This window comes from Melopsittacus undulatus, chromosome 9, assembly GCF_012275295.1.
Source record: "Melopsittacus undulatus isolate bMelUnd1 chromosome 9, bMelUnd1.mat.Z, whole genome shotgun sequence".
NCBI lineage: Eukaryota > Metazoa > Chordata > Aves > Psittaciformes > Psittaculidae > Melopsittacus > Melopsittacus undulatus.
This window is the reverse complement of record NC_047535.1, coordinates 18,460,809-18,476,133: the sequence shown is the minus strand read 5'-3', so window position 1 is coordinate 18,476,133 and position 15,325 is coordinate 18,460,809. Positions and strand designations below refer to the sequence as shown.

The following is a 15,325-nucleotide window of genomic DNA, read 5'->3' as shown; positions in this document are numbered from 1 at the left end:
CTCAAGTCACCTTTGTGATGCCACTCACTGTGTTGGGATAAATTCTCAGTCATATGTGTGTGTACAGTCTCTAGGCCTCAGTCTTAAACAACCAAGTACTCAGCACTGAACACTACCCCAGTGAAGCAGCTGTGGCTGCACAGACAGCTTAACCTGCTCTTCACCACTAAAATAACTGAACTTGCACTTCAGCCAGCTGCAATAATCTGTTGCTTGTGTTAACCTTGAATTCCAGTGTGTCAGTTCTGGTCCTCTGAGAAAAATTAGGCAAGTTCTTAATGAAACCAGCATCCCAGCACTCCATGTTTTGCTGTGTAGAAGAGGAAAGTGTGACCCCAAGCTCTAGGACTTAAACATTCTAGCCACACTTTAGTCACATGAAACGATATCACTACTCTCACATCAGCATAATCTATCCTTATAAATGGTCCAGCTTCATGCTGAAGGCCCCCACTTTGCTTCAGAAGTTCCTGAGCTTTCTGGCAGAGCTACATAGTTCCCTGATACCTGTGTGCCACCAGTGGACATAGAAGATAGAGTGAAGATACAGAAAGAATTAGTCAACTCTGTGTTTTAACAAGGATGAGGCAGAAAGATGCGTTTTATGCAGCTGTAGTCTAATGTGCTGAGGGAAGTCTGTTTCAATGGGTTCAGAATGCTGATGGCATCAAATAGCCACAGAGGCATTTGCTGCTTCCTGATGGATGTAGCACTGCGAGTATCAGTCATTGTGGTATGAAGTTGTTACAAGAAAAATAACTTCCTGTGTGGATGGACTCAGCATACAGTAAATGGAGATGTGTGGAGGCAAATGTAAGGTGGTTGTAAATGTAGCTCTCCAGAGCTGTAGGTGTGACCATGCAGAGAGTCATGAGTAAACAATACAGTGTATTGCTCATCATCAACTTGCTCTCTCACTAAATCGGTGTACTGAATTCAGTGTTATTATGGGTTCTTTTTTCCAGGACAGAATGGAGAAATAAGAGGGCACTGTAGCACAGTGCCTCTGCATCTGCAAGGCAAGGTTTTTCATCCTGGCTCTGTGGGTAGGAAGAGAAAGAGTGTTCTTTGTAACAGGGCACCAATATAGCGTGAATGCTATTCAAGTAATATGAGTATCCATTGCTTTGTCTGAAGGCCACAGAACTGAAGTTCCTTTAGCCTTTCTTCACATCCTTTTCCCAGAAGAAATGCACAATTATTTCCAAACTCTTGCTTTACTACACTTCTGTACACTTTTATTGACATATTTGCTTTCACCGTCTGGGGCTCCACAGAATGCTTATTTACTATGGACTGAATTTTGCTCATTTTATTAAATGACAACACTTGTTTTTGGTGGGTTCCAGAACAATCTTCCTTCCTTCCTTTCACTTTCAGAAAAACACTCCATTGCTTGTGCCTCTGTGACTGCTTGGAGTGGTGAGACAGGTTGCAAACAGGTCAGAGAGACACAGAATATGGAAAGTGCTCATTGTCCACTCCCAGTCCTGTGAGTGTTGTCCATGCCACTAATTAAATAGAAATTAAACTCTACTTAACATATTCCTGATAACCCAAACTTTCAGGAACAGTACTGCTTTATGAGAATGCAATTTCACTGCTGTTTTGAAGTTTTATTCTCTTTATCCCATCTGGTTTAGTCGGTCATGATTTATTAGTCTATTTAGTCTAGTGTGGTTGCCTGTAGAGTGCTGATTAAACCAACAGTATTATTCTGTGACACTGAAGTATAACTGTTGCTTGCCATACAATGAAGTAGATTGGCCTTATTAACCAAGTAAGTTACTTTATCCAAATCGGCACCATTTCAAAAGAGGAATGCTGGTCCTGGCAATGAAAGTAATGCTGAGATAAAGGAATAGTTTGGGTGAGAGTCATGCAGTACCTGGCCATGTGAATTTTACTGTCCGTCAAATAATATTCAGTCCATCCTTTCCTCCCATTTTAGCATTTTGAAATTAAAGACAAGTAGAATATCACTCCATAAAAGATCTGAGTGTTAATTTAATCATCTCTGTGACTCACTGAGTACAGAAAGAAAAGGCATGATGATTTTTTTAAACATTATCCAAAACTCAAGCTGTGATGTAGCAGTTTGCAAGGGTACCCCACTGGTTCTGATGATTTCAGACCTTCGTCAATAGCTAAACTTTATGACCATGAGGGTGAGGATGAACTTTGGCTATGACCTAGATCTGCAACTCACAAGTGGTTTTCATACAGCTGGAATAATATTCCAGAAAATGTAATTGGCCTTTTACTTCATTCACTTTTGCAAATGAAAATAAAGCTACTGTGAGAGCAGATCTTTTGCTAAGAAAATATTTCTTTAAATATTTTTATAGCTCTGTCAACAAGAAAGGAGTCTCACAGTCTAAAGTCTTTCTCTAAACCTTTTTAATTGAAAAAACTTCATAGAAAATATCCTTTTACTTTTTTAATAACATATAACTATATACATGATTAAAAACTGTAACAAAAAACTGCGGGGACTGGAAAAATGTTTTCTTGGATCCATGCAAATGGTACATTTAAAATAAGGACTTCACAAATCCATGTGCATCAAATGGAGCTGCAGTGACAGTGTTGAAAAAAAATGGCAACTATCTTATTTACCTGAAGGTACTGGGAATAGAGCACAGACGTACAAGATACACAAAAAGAATACAAAAGAGTACACGGTGTAAATGCTGTTAGCACAGGAAGAATCTTTTTTAAGTAAATAGGAGAAAAGAATTAAAATCTCCTTTTTCAGATTTTGTATTGCAGTTTAAAAGATAACTAATCTCTTACTTGCTGTATTTTGGTTTTCTTCACTCTGACGTACACTACATTTCAAACTATATGGCATTTGCATTTAACAACTCAGGAATATTTTGATTCATCTCCATGTCTGCAAATGTACTGTCATTTCTGAATAACATTATGTATACATATTGCTTTAAAAACATACCGTTTGACATGAGTTAAAAATACAAAATATTGAGAGCCACCACACTACAGAGTGCTGGATACTCTTGTCATGATCCAGCATTAAGTTTAAGGACACACACAACTTCAAATTTATGAGGAATTCCTCAGAGAGTAAAGGAAGTTAAGAACATGCAGAAGTGATTTGCTGATCAGATCTCGAGTTTTCAACAGTTCAAAGTACAGACTCTGCAGCTAGGGGAACTGTTACACTTGAGGCCATAATTCTGTCCTTACATCCCAGATAATGGAGCTACCCAGTGTAGATGATTTACTGTACTTCTTAAAATAAATTTTCATAATTCTAATTTAAAACATAAAATAAAAACTCCTTTTAAAAAGGTATGGAGAATCAGTGAGCTCTACAGTTGGGAGGGAGAAAGAGATGGTGTTTAGTTTGTTAGTTACAAGTTGGAAGAGCTTCTACAGGCAGCAAGTAATAATGTGATAGGTTTTAAACACCTCACTTCTAAAACAACTTGCACATATTTTTTGTCCTGGGCCAAAAAAAAAAGAAGAGATAAAATTGAAAAGTCAGTACCAGCCAGTAAGCTCACAAGCATGGTAAGGGTTGCAAGTCTTCATTTACTAAGAATATAAAATCAAGCTTACTTCTTGTCAGGTGGGCTTTTGCTGGGTTCTTCCTGCTGTAACAAATACTTAATTCCCAGTGTTACCATGGACAGTTTAACAGCAAACAGAGTCTGCATGTGCATATAGTTGTTTAAAATAGGTGAAAACAACAGTAGCAACACCAAAGCTAGACAAGCAGTGAAAACTGAAATAATCTGTGAAGCCTTTGGGAATCTGTTCCTGTCCTTAATACCCTCCCACCCTGTCTGGCCAAGCTCTTTTGGCAGGCAGGTAAAACCTTTCAAGTTGCTGTAAGTGAAGGAGGATTTTTGCTTAATGCAAGACAAAAACTAATTATGAAAATAAGCTTTGAAAATGAAATCACTTTGGGTTGTGAAATTCAAATCTCACTGATAAGTATTTGGATTTTGTTGTCCATATAATGGTTTGATTCCCTCCCTAGTTTGATCTCTTTATGTGAGCATGCTAATTGGAATGTTGCCAATATATTAGCTGTTGGCTCATTACTGCTCAGAGTTTTTGATTTTTTTAAGAACATCAATGTTACTTATGTTGTTCATTGCTAGTGTTTTGGGTAGAATCTGGCTTGTAAAGCCATGATTGAATCTAGAATGTCAGTACCAGGCAGGTCTGTTTGAGAAGACAACCTGAAAGCACTGAAACTTCTTTATTTAAGGAAGAGATAAATGTGTGTGTGCATGCATTTGCATTTAACAGTTTTCTAGCTAGAATTGTTATTAAATGATGCCCAATAGCAATTTCATCTTTTGTTATGATTTGTTTTATAAAGATGTTATGGTTCTCAGGAGAGTTTTGTGAAAACATGCAGAGCTGGTTTGCTTTAGGGACGCAGTTATGTGCCCAGAATATAAGTTGCAACTTAATTTTTTAAATATATATTGTGTAACGCTTTTTATTCCTGAGTGCTGGTCTCCATAAGCAATAGAGAGGGTGGCATCATGTGCTCTTCTGCACAGGGTGGTCCTTCATCATTTTAGGAGTTCTTCTGAGGGATCTTTATTGTCACAGTTTTAATTTCAGAATATTCTCTCAATCCGCATTCACCCCTAAAAGAAACCAAATTGTAGCATCAGCTTACAGAAGACATTAATTCTTTATAGAGCAAAAACCTGCAAAGTGCTTTCTTGGTAAAGTTAAGACATGAGCGAAAATTCCTGGTATAGCTTTCTGTTGTTTTCTGATTTTGCACAGGTTTTCCTTTCATGCCATCTTTCAGAAAACCTGAAGATGAAATTTCAGTTTAGGTAAACTCCCACCGCCCTCCATTGGATGGGTTCCAGCATTTGACAAGGAGATACAGAATGACATTAAACCCAGAAATACTCACTGTCCATTGATGGAACTGTTGGGAGTGATGTTCTCTGTCCTTTCCAGACCTTGAAAATGTCCAAACACCAAGATCTACACCACTGGCCAGTAAAATTACTGCTTATATTTGCACTCAAGAAAGAGAAGGTCCAAACTGAGTATTATGGAAAATTAACTCCTCCTCACAACCCTGGATAAAGATGAACTTGACTGTGCAGAATTTAATGCTAACTTCACTATACAGAGTATTTCAGGGGAATTCCTCAGAACCACTTTGTAATAAGTGTGTCTTTCAGAATGGAGTGAGGGGTCGTTAAGCCCTTCTGTGTGCTCTTGGTGCTGCATAGCCTACTTTGCATTTATCTTTACACCATAAATTTTACATAATATATAACACCAGGGAAGAAAGTCACTTCATTTGGGCAGGAATACCAGTATTTACCAGTCCATTTCAGTGAACCAGCCTCATGTGTGATACAACGCTTGATGTTCTACTCAGACTGATGATTCAGGAGGCATTTTAAAATTTATGAGACTACATACATGCAAGGAAATACATTGGTAAAGATTTTATGACAAGTTGAAAGGATCCCATTGACTTGGACCACTCCACCCCCAGCTTTCAGTAGAAAGTGGTGGACTTGTCTCAAAAGAATGACCAAAAACTTTAGCTATTTATCAGACTCGGCTGAGCCACAGAACCATTCCCGTATGGCTCAGTGGAAGCTGTCATCAGGAGCTGTGTGGAGTCCAATAACTAATGCTGGTATGTCTGTGTGAATGCTTCTGCTTGATTCAGCAGGGCTGCAGCTTAGCTCCAAACACCTGTTGGATGCATTTCTGCAAGTCAGAAGGTGACTTAGGATACACAGTATGCTTTACCTACGTTCTGACTGCCAGCTGGTTTCTTATCTTTATCTGGCAAACAAAATTAGATAGATTTATTGTTTGTTTCTTCAGCTCAAGGCTTCAGGGCCTTACATGTTTGTTTTCTGGCCAAAAGTTTTGATGTGGACAATTGTGATGAATTCTAAGGCAAGTATTCTTCAAAAGTTAAAAAGCTGCTCTTGCTGAATAGGTAGATGGGTTACTCCAGACATACAGAGTGGAAGAACCAGTGTGTGTTCAATTAAAGGGCTCACTTGTCCCCACAGCCTAATACAGGCAAGTAGGGAGCAGTAACATCCTGTTCTATGACTGCTTTGGGTCTTTTTGGATGGCACTTTGGTATCAGGGTGATAATAAGGGTTGTGTATGTGAAAAGGAAGGAGCCCATGGGTCAAGTCTGCACGATGCTACCTCTTGGTTGTGTAGGTGTAAGGGAAGGGAAACAAACTGCTCTTCCAAAAGAAGTATGACACACTTTCTTCCATCCCAGAGACAAAAGAGATAAGGAAAAGAATTATAACTCTAAGCCATTCTCCAACTTGCATTTCTTTTTCAGAATGCAACTATGCACTCCTGTATCTCAGAGCTATTCAGACAGTAGAATAACACCTCCTTCCCTTGAAGATGTGTAAATGTAAAAAAAATCTCTTAGACTGCTTACAATATTCCTGTATTCTTAAAGTAGTTTTAATGTGAACAGAAATCAGTTGTATTGTGTACATAAGTTCTGGTGCTCTACGGCTATGTGCATACCCTGCTACATGTTGTGGGAGTGTGAAATGAGTGCAGCAGATCTCAACTTCCTGTGTTCATTTTTTTCCCCATGTGTTATAAAAATCTGTGAAATTAAATGCAGGAAAAACAAAGTCCCAAATAATACAGTGCCAGCACAGGCAGCACTGTGACACAATTATGATTTGACTGTAACACAGTATTAGCTTAGCAATAACACACCTATGAATGGACACTTTATCTCTTTTGGTTTTTGTCTTGGTTTTTGTTTTGGGTTTTTTTTGTGAGTTTTTTTTTCTTCTTTAGTTGTCTGACTCAACATTATTTATGCTATAAAATGTATCCCTTAAAAACAGAGATCTAAGAAACTGTGGCATTTTAATAAAAAGTATGCAGATATTAATCCAGGGGAGAGGAGGTGAATTAGAAGATGATATCTGATCAAAGAGGTTCTGAAAGGAGTAGAATAATTACTCATAAGTAGGTTTTTAGGCATCTTTGCAAGATACAGGTTACTACCATTCCAAACATTTACTGTTTATGATGAATATTTTCAAAGCTCTAAATGGGAATCAAGTATACAAGTACTGTAGATTTTTCATGGGATCTGGGGTGCTGCATGGTTGGTTTCCTCCACTTTCAAAACCTCCTCACTATCAATATGTGAGTATCTTGCTTGCACAGTTAACCTCCCTGAAGTCAACAGGGTCACTTTTGGGTGTCAAGTTACTCATGTGCTCTATGGAGCTTAGTAGTTTTAGAATATTTTCACAATGATAAGAGTTAGATGAGCTGACATATTTATGCCAGTGTGAGATCACCTCATAACTCATGAATGTGGAGACTAGTATGAATGTGTTATTCAAAGTACTCCCTAATGAGGTAAAATATTTCAGACTACATAGAGCTTATTTTATAGATCAAGTTGTATACTTCAATGTATTTAAAGTTTTAAAGAGTTTGACCTTACTTTAGTTTTACTGCTGAGTTTGCCATTAGCCATAAGCTATTTTGAAAGCTTAGGTGAGACATGTCTGGTATAAATGCCTCCTGCACAGAAATTAATTGAATTCTTTGTACGTGTAACCAATCTGGGGCTGATGCAATTGCTCAACTTCCTTGTGATTGTAATGAGAATTAAAAACTGGTAAGACTTTAAATTAGGTACCTGGGACAGTATTTGAGCTTGGAGCTCCATTTCAAAATACTTGCCACCTAGTTCTAAATGTAATAAGAGAGATAAAAAGCTTTGAAATGGAAGGTGATTTTTTGAAAGGGATGTGAACATGTTTTTCTAGCTTTCTCTAGGCCTGATTCCATTTAACTTTGTTTATAAATCTGGAAGAGATAACATTTTAATAAAATTCAGATGCACTTATATTAATAAATGTAAGAAAAAGCAAAGAAAGGAAAAAATAGCAAGAGAAGCAAAATATATTGCAAAAACTCTGAAACAAGACCACCAAACCAGTCAACAAACACGCAGCAGTACTAAAGAGAGAATCTTTCTGCAAAAGTGCTAGTTAATATGGCTAAGAAAAAAACCTCAGAAAACACAGGTTACAAGTAAATCATGTAAACCACTTGCAATTTGTCATCTTATATTATGCCTCAATCCCCAGATGGGAATATTTCCTGATCTTAATTTGCACAGAAGGATTCACCAGTGTTTGTTAAATAGGAGAGCTGAAAACAGTCCAAAAGACAGCAGAATAATACTTACATCTCTCTCCCATTGCCAGACATTTTGAATCCTCCAAAAGGACTTTGGGCATTTAAGGCATTGTAGCAATTTATCCTGTAAAAGGAAGAGGTATTCAGTCCAACTGCACTGTCTCTGACAGTGGGGGGGGGGGGGGGGGGGGGAGCTGAAATTTGTGGGGCTCAAGACACTGTACACCTCGTAGTACTAACAGCCTTGTCTCATGTTGAAAAGGAATTAGGTTTTTATACTGCAAAACACAATATTCTGCTCCTTACTCATTAGGAGAAAGGGATTTGGCCTGTGAGGACTGCAGGAGAGCACAGAATACTTGGACAAACTTCAGTAATGAGCTGTTAATGTGCTGACAAACCTCAGTGCCAGTTTATAACACAGAGCTATTAGATTTTAATTTGTCCTTTTTCTCCCTGATTTCTTCTGGATCTTTAGAATACTCAGGCTTAACATACCAAATTGCAAGCTATTAAACTGTAGAAGTGGGTTACTTATTTTTAAGGACTAGAGAGAAAAGGTGTTCCCTCAGTTCCTTAACTGTTGCAGAAGTACATGATATTTTGTGCCTTTAGCAGAAACCTCACAGGATTCTTCTGCTCCACAGAAAGTATCATTTATACTCTGCTTTGTTTGTTTTCAGGAATGCCAGTGTGGCCATCATGATAACAGCAAGCCAGGCACTTTCCAGTTTTCACCGCCAGTGAGCAGTCACACTTCCCTACAGCTGTTCTGTATCTTGGTTAGTGTTTCACCACCAGGATGGTCTAGATAAACATTTTTTAGACAAAGGGTGCAAAACTGAGGTGTCATAATGATAATGAGTCAAACTCTTTATCTCCAAGAGCAGGAGAGTGATAACTTCTGCCTTACCAGACTGTCCCAGCCTGCATTGCTGAAGAGACTGTCAGGGCCTTGTTTATGTCATTTGTAAAGACAGCAGCTACCAGCCCAAAATCAGAATTGTTGGCTCTCTCTATAACTTCATCCATGGTTTTAAATCTCAATATTTCTTGAACAGGCCCAAAAATCTGCAAGAAAGATTAATCATTAATAAATAAACCAGCCCACTCAGAGACATTTTATTTTTTTATTCTGCATTTTTCTCTTCTGTTCTGTTATAGTCTTTAAAAATTCTCAGAGCATCATTTAATAGTGTCTGTAAAACTGCATGAATTTCCCAAAGCAGTTGTCTCTCAGTGGAACTCATTCATTCTTCCCTGATCTCTTGGAGATCTGAGACTTTACAGTCAGTGTAAAAATAGAGCTTCTTTACCCAACTCATATTGTCAGCTGCTGTGTGTGCATCAGGAGTTCTGAAAAAATTTAAAGATTTTACTTTTTTTAAAGTATAGTGGTAATTTTCACTCTAAAGCTTATGTCTCTAAAGTAAGCAAATGAAAAAAAGTCATGTTTAGGACATTCTAAAGTGATTTTGCCCATGTATGTGAATACCTCCTCCTTAGCAATCCGCATGTCATCTGTTACATTGGAAAACACCGTTGGTTCAATGAAGAAGCCCTTTCTTCCTAGCCCTTTGCCCCCACATTCAAGTTTTGCTCCTTCAGTAATGCCACTCTGAATCAGTTCCAAGATCTTGTTGTATTGTTTTTTATCAATCTGAAAGAGAGAAGCAGCTTTTTAACTTGCAGACCAAACACTTGACAATCAAGTGAAAATTGTTTTTTTAGACGTCATGTCCCAGAGAGTAGACTCCTGCTTGTATTCACTGATCTTTGAGCTGTAGATGCCAAAGATCTATAAGTAGCTGCTGGCTGTAACCTAGGGCTTAGTCTTCTTAAGGATGTGTCCCCTCATGTATGTAGCTCAATTCAAATTTTTACTAAGCAGTCTGGTTTTCTAAGCCCAAACAAAACATTGTTATTTTCTGTCCCAGGTTAACTTCCTGAAAATGGTGACAGGCCAGCTGGTTATTAGTTGCAGGAACATTTTCTAAAGACCTATTTGTAATTCTGCCCAGTTTTTACTTAAAATTCCTGTCTTTCTAGTGGTCAATGAGCACAGTTAATGGTTGTAAACAATTCTTGAAAGTAAGTGTCCACAGAAACTTTTGAGAGCTTCTCACAGTTTACAGCTGTATCTTGGATGCTGAAGACCAGAATCTGGTGGTTAAAGCTGGGAGGCAAACTTACTGATATTTAAGATGAGAATTTTTCTTTAACAAAAAGCACCTCTCAGCTGCACCGATTATCTACTCCTTTAAAATTTTAATCTTTAAAATGTTTATCATGTTAGGTACCCTGGACTGTGAGTGAGCATACACTGACCAACCTCTGTCTTAGAAGAGTTTAAATACTTCAGGCAGCTGCTGGACTGTAGAGTCAAAGCTCTATTCCTTTACCTGAGGACCTTGTTCTGTGGTTGGATCAAAAGGACTCCCCACAACTCTTCTCTTTGCACGTTCTACGCTTCTTTTAACAAACTCTTCGTAGATTGATTCTTCCACATAAATCCGTGAGCCTGCAGTGCAGCATTGGCCTTGATTGAAGAAGACCCCTTGGTGAGCTTGTTCCACAGCATAGTCCACTAAAAAAACAAGACAGCATATGTTGCTCTGAAACTTCATAGACACAGGTGCTATTGCACCACTGTCATGCATATTACATTGTGCCACATTCCCAGAACTTCAAAGCAGAAGTAGGGTTTGGTTAAATAAAACAAAAGAGTGACCAAATCAAAACATAATATTGTTATGTAGGGTCATAAATTAAGGTGATTAATTTCATTTTGCATCATAATCCCTGTGAAAATACGGAGATTTTAAACATGTCTGAAGCTGATGTTTTCTTCATTTATTCCACCCAGGACACAGCTATACTGGATGGATATTAGTGACATTACAATTGTTTTGGAAACACTAGATTGCAAAGGACCACCTGGGACTTCACACATCATCTAGGTAAAGGAGGGTCCATAAGTAATACATTCCACATGCCATCTCATGATACAAGTCACAAAATATTATTTTATATCCACTGCAGAAGTTAAATCAAGTTACATTAAGACAGTACTTTAGCGGTCTATAAAAATAGGGTGTGCAAGAACTTCAGCAGTGTCTTATATGCCAGCAACATGTAATTTATCAACTAAAACTCATAGGAGATCTTAGGAAGTGGTTTTGTGCCCCACATTACAGAAGTCTGTCTGACTCGAGGGGGAAGAGGAGGGGGAAAATTGTGGTTGCAAGTTTGTACTTGATTTAATACTGCATATGTGAGAATTGGAGCCAACCAAGCGGTTGAGAGAATTTAATTTTGATAATGGCAAGGCCTATCCTTCCTAAAAGGCCACATTATTTTTCTGCAAGACAGAAACATCTTTTCAGCCTATGCAGACTACTGGGCAAGGCTCTAAAAATGCAGGTCAATTATAGAACAATCAACCCTTGATTTCTACTCTAACTTCCTTGGAGGTATAACTAATACATCTACTATCCAAGCAAGAGAGGATTCAGTTGTATTCAGATATTCAGAGCTAAATTCTCCCATTGGGTATAATAGCTGACTAGACAAGAATATTGAAGCCATCCTTAAACAGTGATATCCTACAGCACTGTAATACCTGTTATCAGCTGTAACACTTTGCAGCATTGCTTAAAGCACAATCTTCAATGGAATAAACAAAGCAACAGTGCTTTCAGCACATTCCAGACAACTCCATCTAACAGAAATGTCTTATTCTGCCCTCAGTGTGGGGAAAAAAATTTATAGGGTGTGTTCCCTGGACCACAATCATATCTTTCTATTCAAAGTCAGTCCATGGAGATTGAAAACACTAGGGGAGAGAGCTGATTAACAGATGTTTCCTCTATTGTTACCTCAGTTTTCCACCACGAGGGGCTCTAACCATTCTGGTTTTTGGGTGGACTAAACTTTCACCAGCTTTGTCATGCTTTCTGCTAACCTTTGGCACAGTGTTCCTCAAACAGAACAAACAGCTCCTTTGGAATGGTGAGCAAATTGCCTGCTGCTCTTAAATAATTGGTGCTTTGAAGTCTGAATCTCAGGTCAGGTACTGGTGGTTGTAATTATGGGAAGACCAGAGAACTTTAGTATGACATACTGTAGAACAGACAGTCAGGAAGAAGACTGTACTCTGTTATTCCCCCATTGCCTGTAACTTCTTCCAAGGTTCTCAACCTTTTTTGGCAGATACAGCAAGTCACAGATAAAGTACAGCTCCGTGTGGCAGGTAGGAGCATTTGTTCTTCTCCTATGGAAGACCGTAACACAGTCCTGCCCCCAGCATGTATTACTCTACTAGAAATCTTCAGATATCCAGTCTGAGTTAGTAGCTTAGGGACATTTGCAATGTGGTGATTTCTGGTAAGAGATGAGTAACTGGAGTAGGAGGCTGTAACGTCTGCATTTGGCTCCAGCTGACGAGAGCCTTTTTAGCTTACTAGCACACCTGGCTGTAATTTAGATTCCCAAGTTGGTGAAACATTTCTATGTAGAAAAGCTCCTGAAAAGTTCTCCAGCTTTCCCTAGTCTTTCAAATACCAGAAAGTTTGTAAGATGAATATAGATATGTGACCAACTCTCATAATTCATATTATTCAGAATCATTTGTCTATTTGCCTTCCCTGCTAAATTAAAAGATCAAATCCTTCTATGTCTATTTGTTTGGGTTACAAAGTTCTCAGAGAAGGCATTGAGTACAGTGTGCTTGCACACAGCCTGAAACAAGAGCTCAGAGCACGGTGTGAACTGTCCCATTCATCTTAGTGGGTGTTAATGTCAAAATCTACTGCTGATTATTTAGATATCAGCATTTTTAGCTATTTTGTTGTTGATCATTTAGGTAGAGACTTCCAGTTTGTGTTTTTATCCTGTCCTAAACAGCTGCCCTATACCTTCTCAGGTGCCAAAAATCTCAGCTGCACAACATCATTCAGCTGCCAAAATCTTCAGTTCCCCGCTGACAGTGGCAATGAGAATATTTCAATACACAATTTTTCATTTGTGAAAATTTAAAAAATGGTATAATTTTAATTTATACCTAATATCAAAACACCTTAACAAAGGAATATTGCACTGACCAGATTAGTAATTCAAGGGTAAATTAAAGCCCTCCCTTTTAATAATGCTGTGAAGCCAAAAAAATAATAGAATTTCCAAACGCAAAGCACTTAAACCACCTTTCTGTGGAGCTGAAGATGACAGATGTGCATGAGACCATGACTGTGGATAATGCCATTTTTATATGTTTGGCTGTACCTTTTTTTCCTCTTTTTTTTTTGTTGTCTCTGAATCTGTGGATTCAAATATTGTCTTTTTATAAAAAAAATCACCCCTCAGGCTGCTTCTGTAAGATTAAAAGTGCCATCAGATACAGCTGTACTGGGCCAAGTCACTTTGTATGAAAAATGTGCCAGAAAAGAAAAGAAAAGAAAAGAAAAGAAAAGAAAAGAAAAGAAAAGAAAAGAAAAGAAAAGAAAAGAAAAGAAAAGAAAAGAAAAGAAAAGAAAAGAAAAGAAAAGAAAAGAAAAGAAAAGAAAAGAAGAAAACCAACCACACAAACATATTTGTAAGAAAAATATGGAAGTGCTGACTTACAATCAGCATCTGCAAAAATAATGTTTGGGCTTTTCCCACCCAGCTCCAGTGTAACTCTCTTCAAATTACTCCTTCCAGCTGCTTCTTGGATCAGCTTCCCAACCTGAAAGGAAATGGAGACACATTTTACAGGGAATGTAGTCATACAGTTCACTTTAACAGCCAATGTTGGCTATCATTGGAATAGAGCTTTAAATAAGCCAGCAGGTTCTTCCATCCAGATTCTCATCAGCAGTGGACAGTTTTCCAGGCTTTTTGCTAGAAATCAGGAAGGGATGAGGCAGAGCACAGAGTACCCTTCATCCAGTTGTATCTATGCTGAAACAGCTTAGGGCTTGATTTTAGGGGGCAGTAGGAAGGCTAAATTAAAAATCTGAAATTTGTGTAGCTAGAACTGCTTCCATCCAAACTAGTGGCATGTTCACAAGCTTTTAGATACTATCAGTAAGAGATTTAGTTATATAATTTTTAGTGGAAATAAACAGATCTGATATCTGAGCACGTATTAAGCATGTTACTATTTATTAATAATAATTGCTATTATACTTCTTTATAGTTGCCCCACATGATCACTGCTTTTATAATTTATTTCATCATCTACTATTTATAGTTACTAAACTGCTATTCAATCTGTGTACGAGGGCATTTGTTCTCCTCAAAATATAGTTTACAGTGCTCAAACGTTTAAGTAATTTGACCATGAAATCATGAGCCAGAGTATGTAAAATTCTGAGGAAATCATCAGCCTTTTCTGCAGGATTAAGAACTCACAGCAGAATATCAAGTAGGGCAAGAAGTTACAAAAGCACCATTCCAGACCTGACCCTTAGCTGCACCACAGATAATCTAAATATCAGTTGAGGAAGTCAAAAGCACCTGTCTTTGTAGATTGTGGGATCAGCTGGAGCAGCCAGACTGCAGCTCTCATTAAGGAACATGAAAGTAGGCTCAGTAAAGTAGCAATCTGACAGCTACATATTTGACGTTGTTTCCACATCAGTACAAACAGAGAGGCAGCTGTACTCCTTGGAAATTCTCACCTCCCTGGATTAATGAATCCAAAATCGATCAGATTTATAGTGTCCCAGTGTAACTATGCCCATTTTGCAGCCATGGAAGTAGTCACAGGTAGATTTGGGCCCTACATGGTAAAATACAGGATTAAAAGTGTCCATTGAATATTGAGAAGTTTAAGAGCCTTGATAAATTCGTTCTTTTAATTGGGACGTGCTTTGTGGGCACACAGAGAGTTAGATGTGAGGTTAGATGGGAGTAAATCCAGAGCTAGACTTTTCACATAGTACTCTGATCTCTCTAGCTGTTTCCTATTTCTGAGGGCAGGTGAGTGGAATTCTCTACAGTAAGGGGTTAATGGATGAGAAGCTGAATCTCTTAAGAGAGCTGAAGGCAGTCTGCTGGAGAAAGTTAAGTCAGCACTGGAGTAATCAGAAAGCAAATGAAATAGAAACCAGGGCCCCCACAGAAAAAACAAAGCAAGAACCCCACAGGATAATGA

General features: G+C 38.2%; 1 protein-coding gene across 3 annotated transcripts in view; it reads right to left on the bottom strand.

Annotated features, from left to right (window-relative positions):
• Positions 1 to 4,447: 4,447 nt before the first annotated feature.
• The window catches only part of ALDH1A2 (aldehyde dehydrogenase 1 family member A2), a 54,906-nt gene continuing 44,028 nt past the window's right edge, over positions 4,448 to 15,325 (bottom strand). For all 3 annotated transcript variants that reach the window (XM_031046162.1, XM_034066269.1, XM_005145910.3), the window contains exons 8-13: positions 13,810 to 13,912; positions 10,593 to 10,777; positions 9,686 to 9,850; positions 9,104 to 9,261; positions 8,240 to 8,314; positions 4,448 to 4,634 (exon numbers count right to left, since the gene is read on the bottom strand). In XM_031046162.1, coding sequence (XP_030902022.1) covers positions 4,562 to 4,634; positions 8,240 to 8,314; positions 9,104 to 9,261; positions 9,686 to 9,850; positions 10,593 to 10,777; positions 13,810 to 13,912 — 759 coding nt within the window. In that variant the 3' untranslated portion in view covers positions 4,448 to 4,561. The remainder of the gene's footprint in view (positions 4,635 to 8,239; positions 8,315 to 9,103; positions 9,262 to 9,685; positions 9,851 to 10,592; positions 10,778 to 13,809; positions 13,913 to 15,325) is intronic.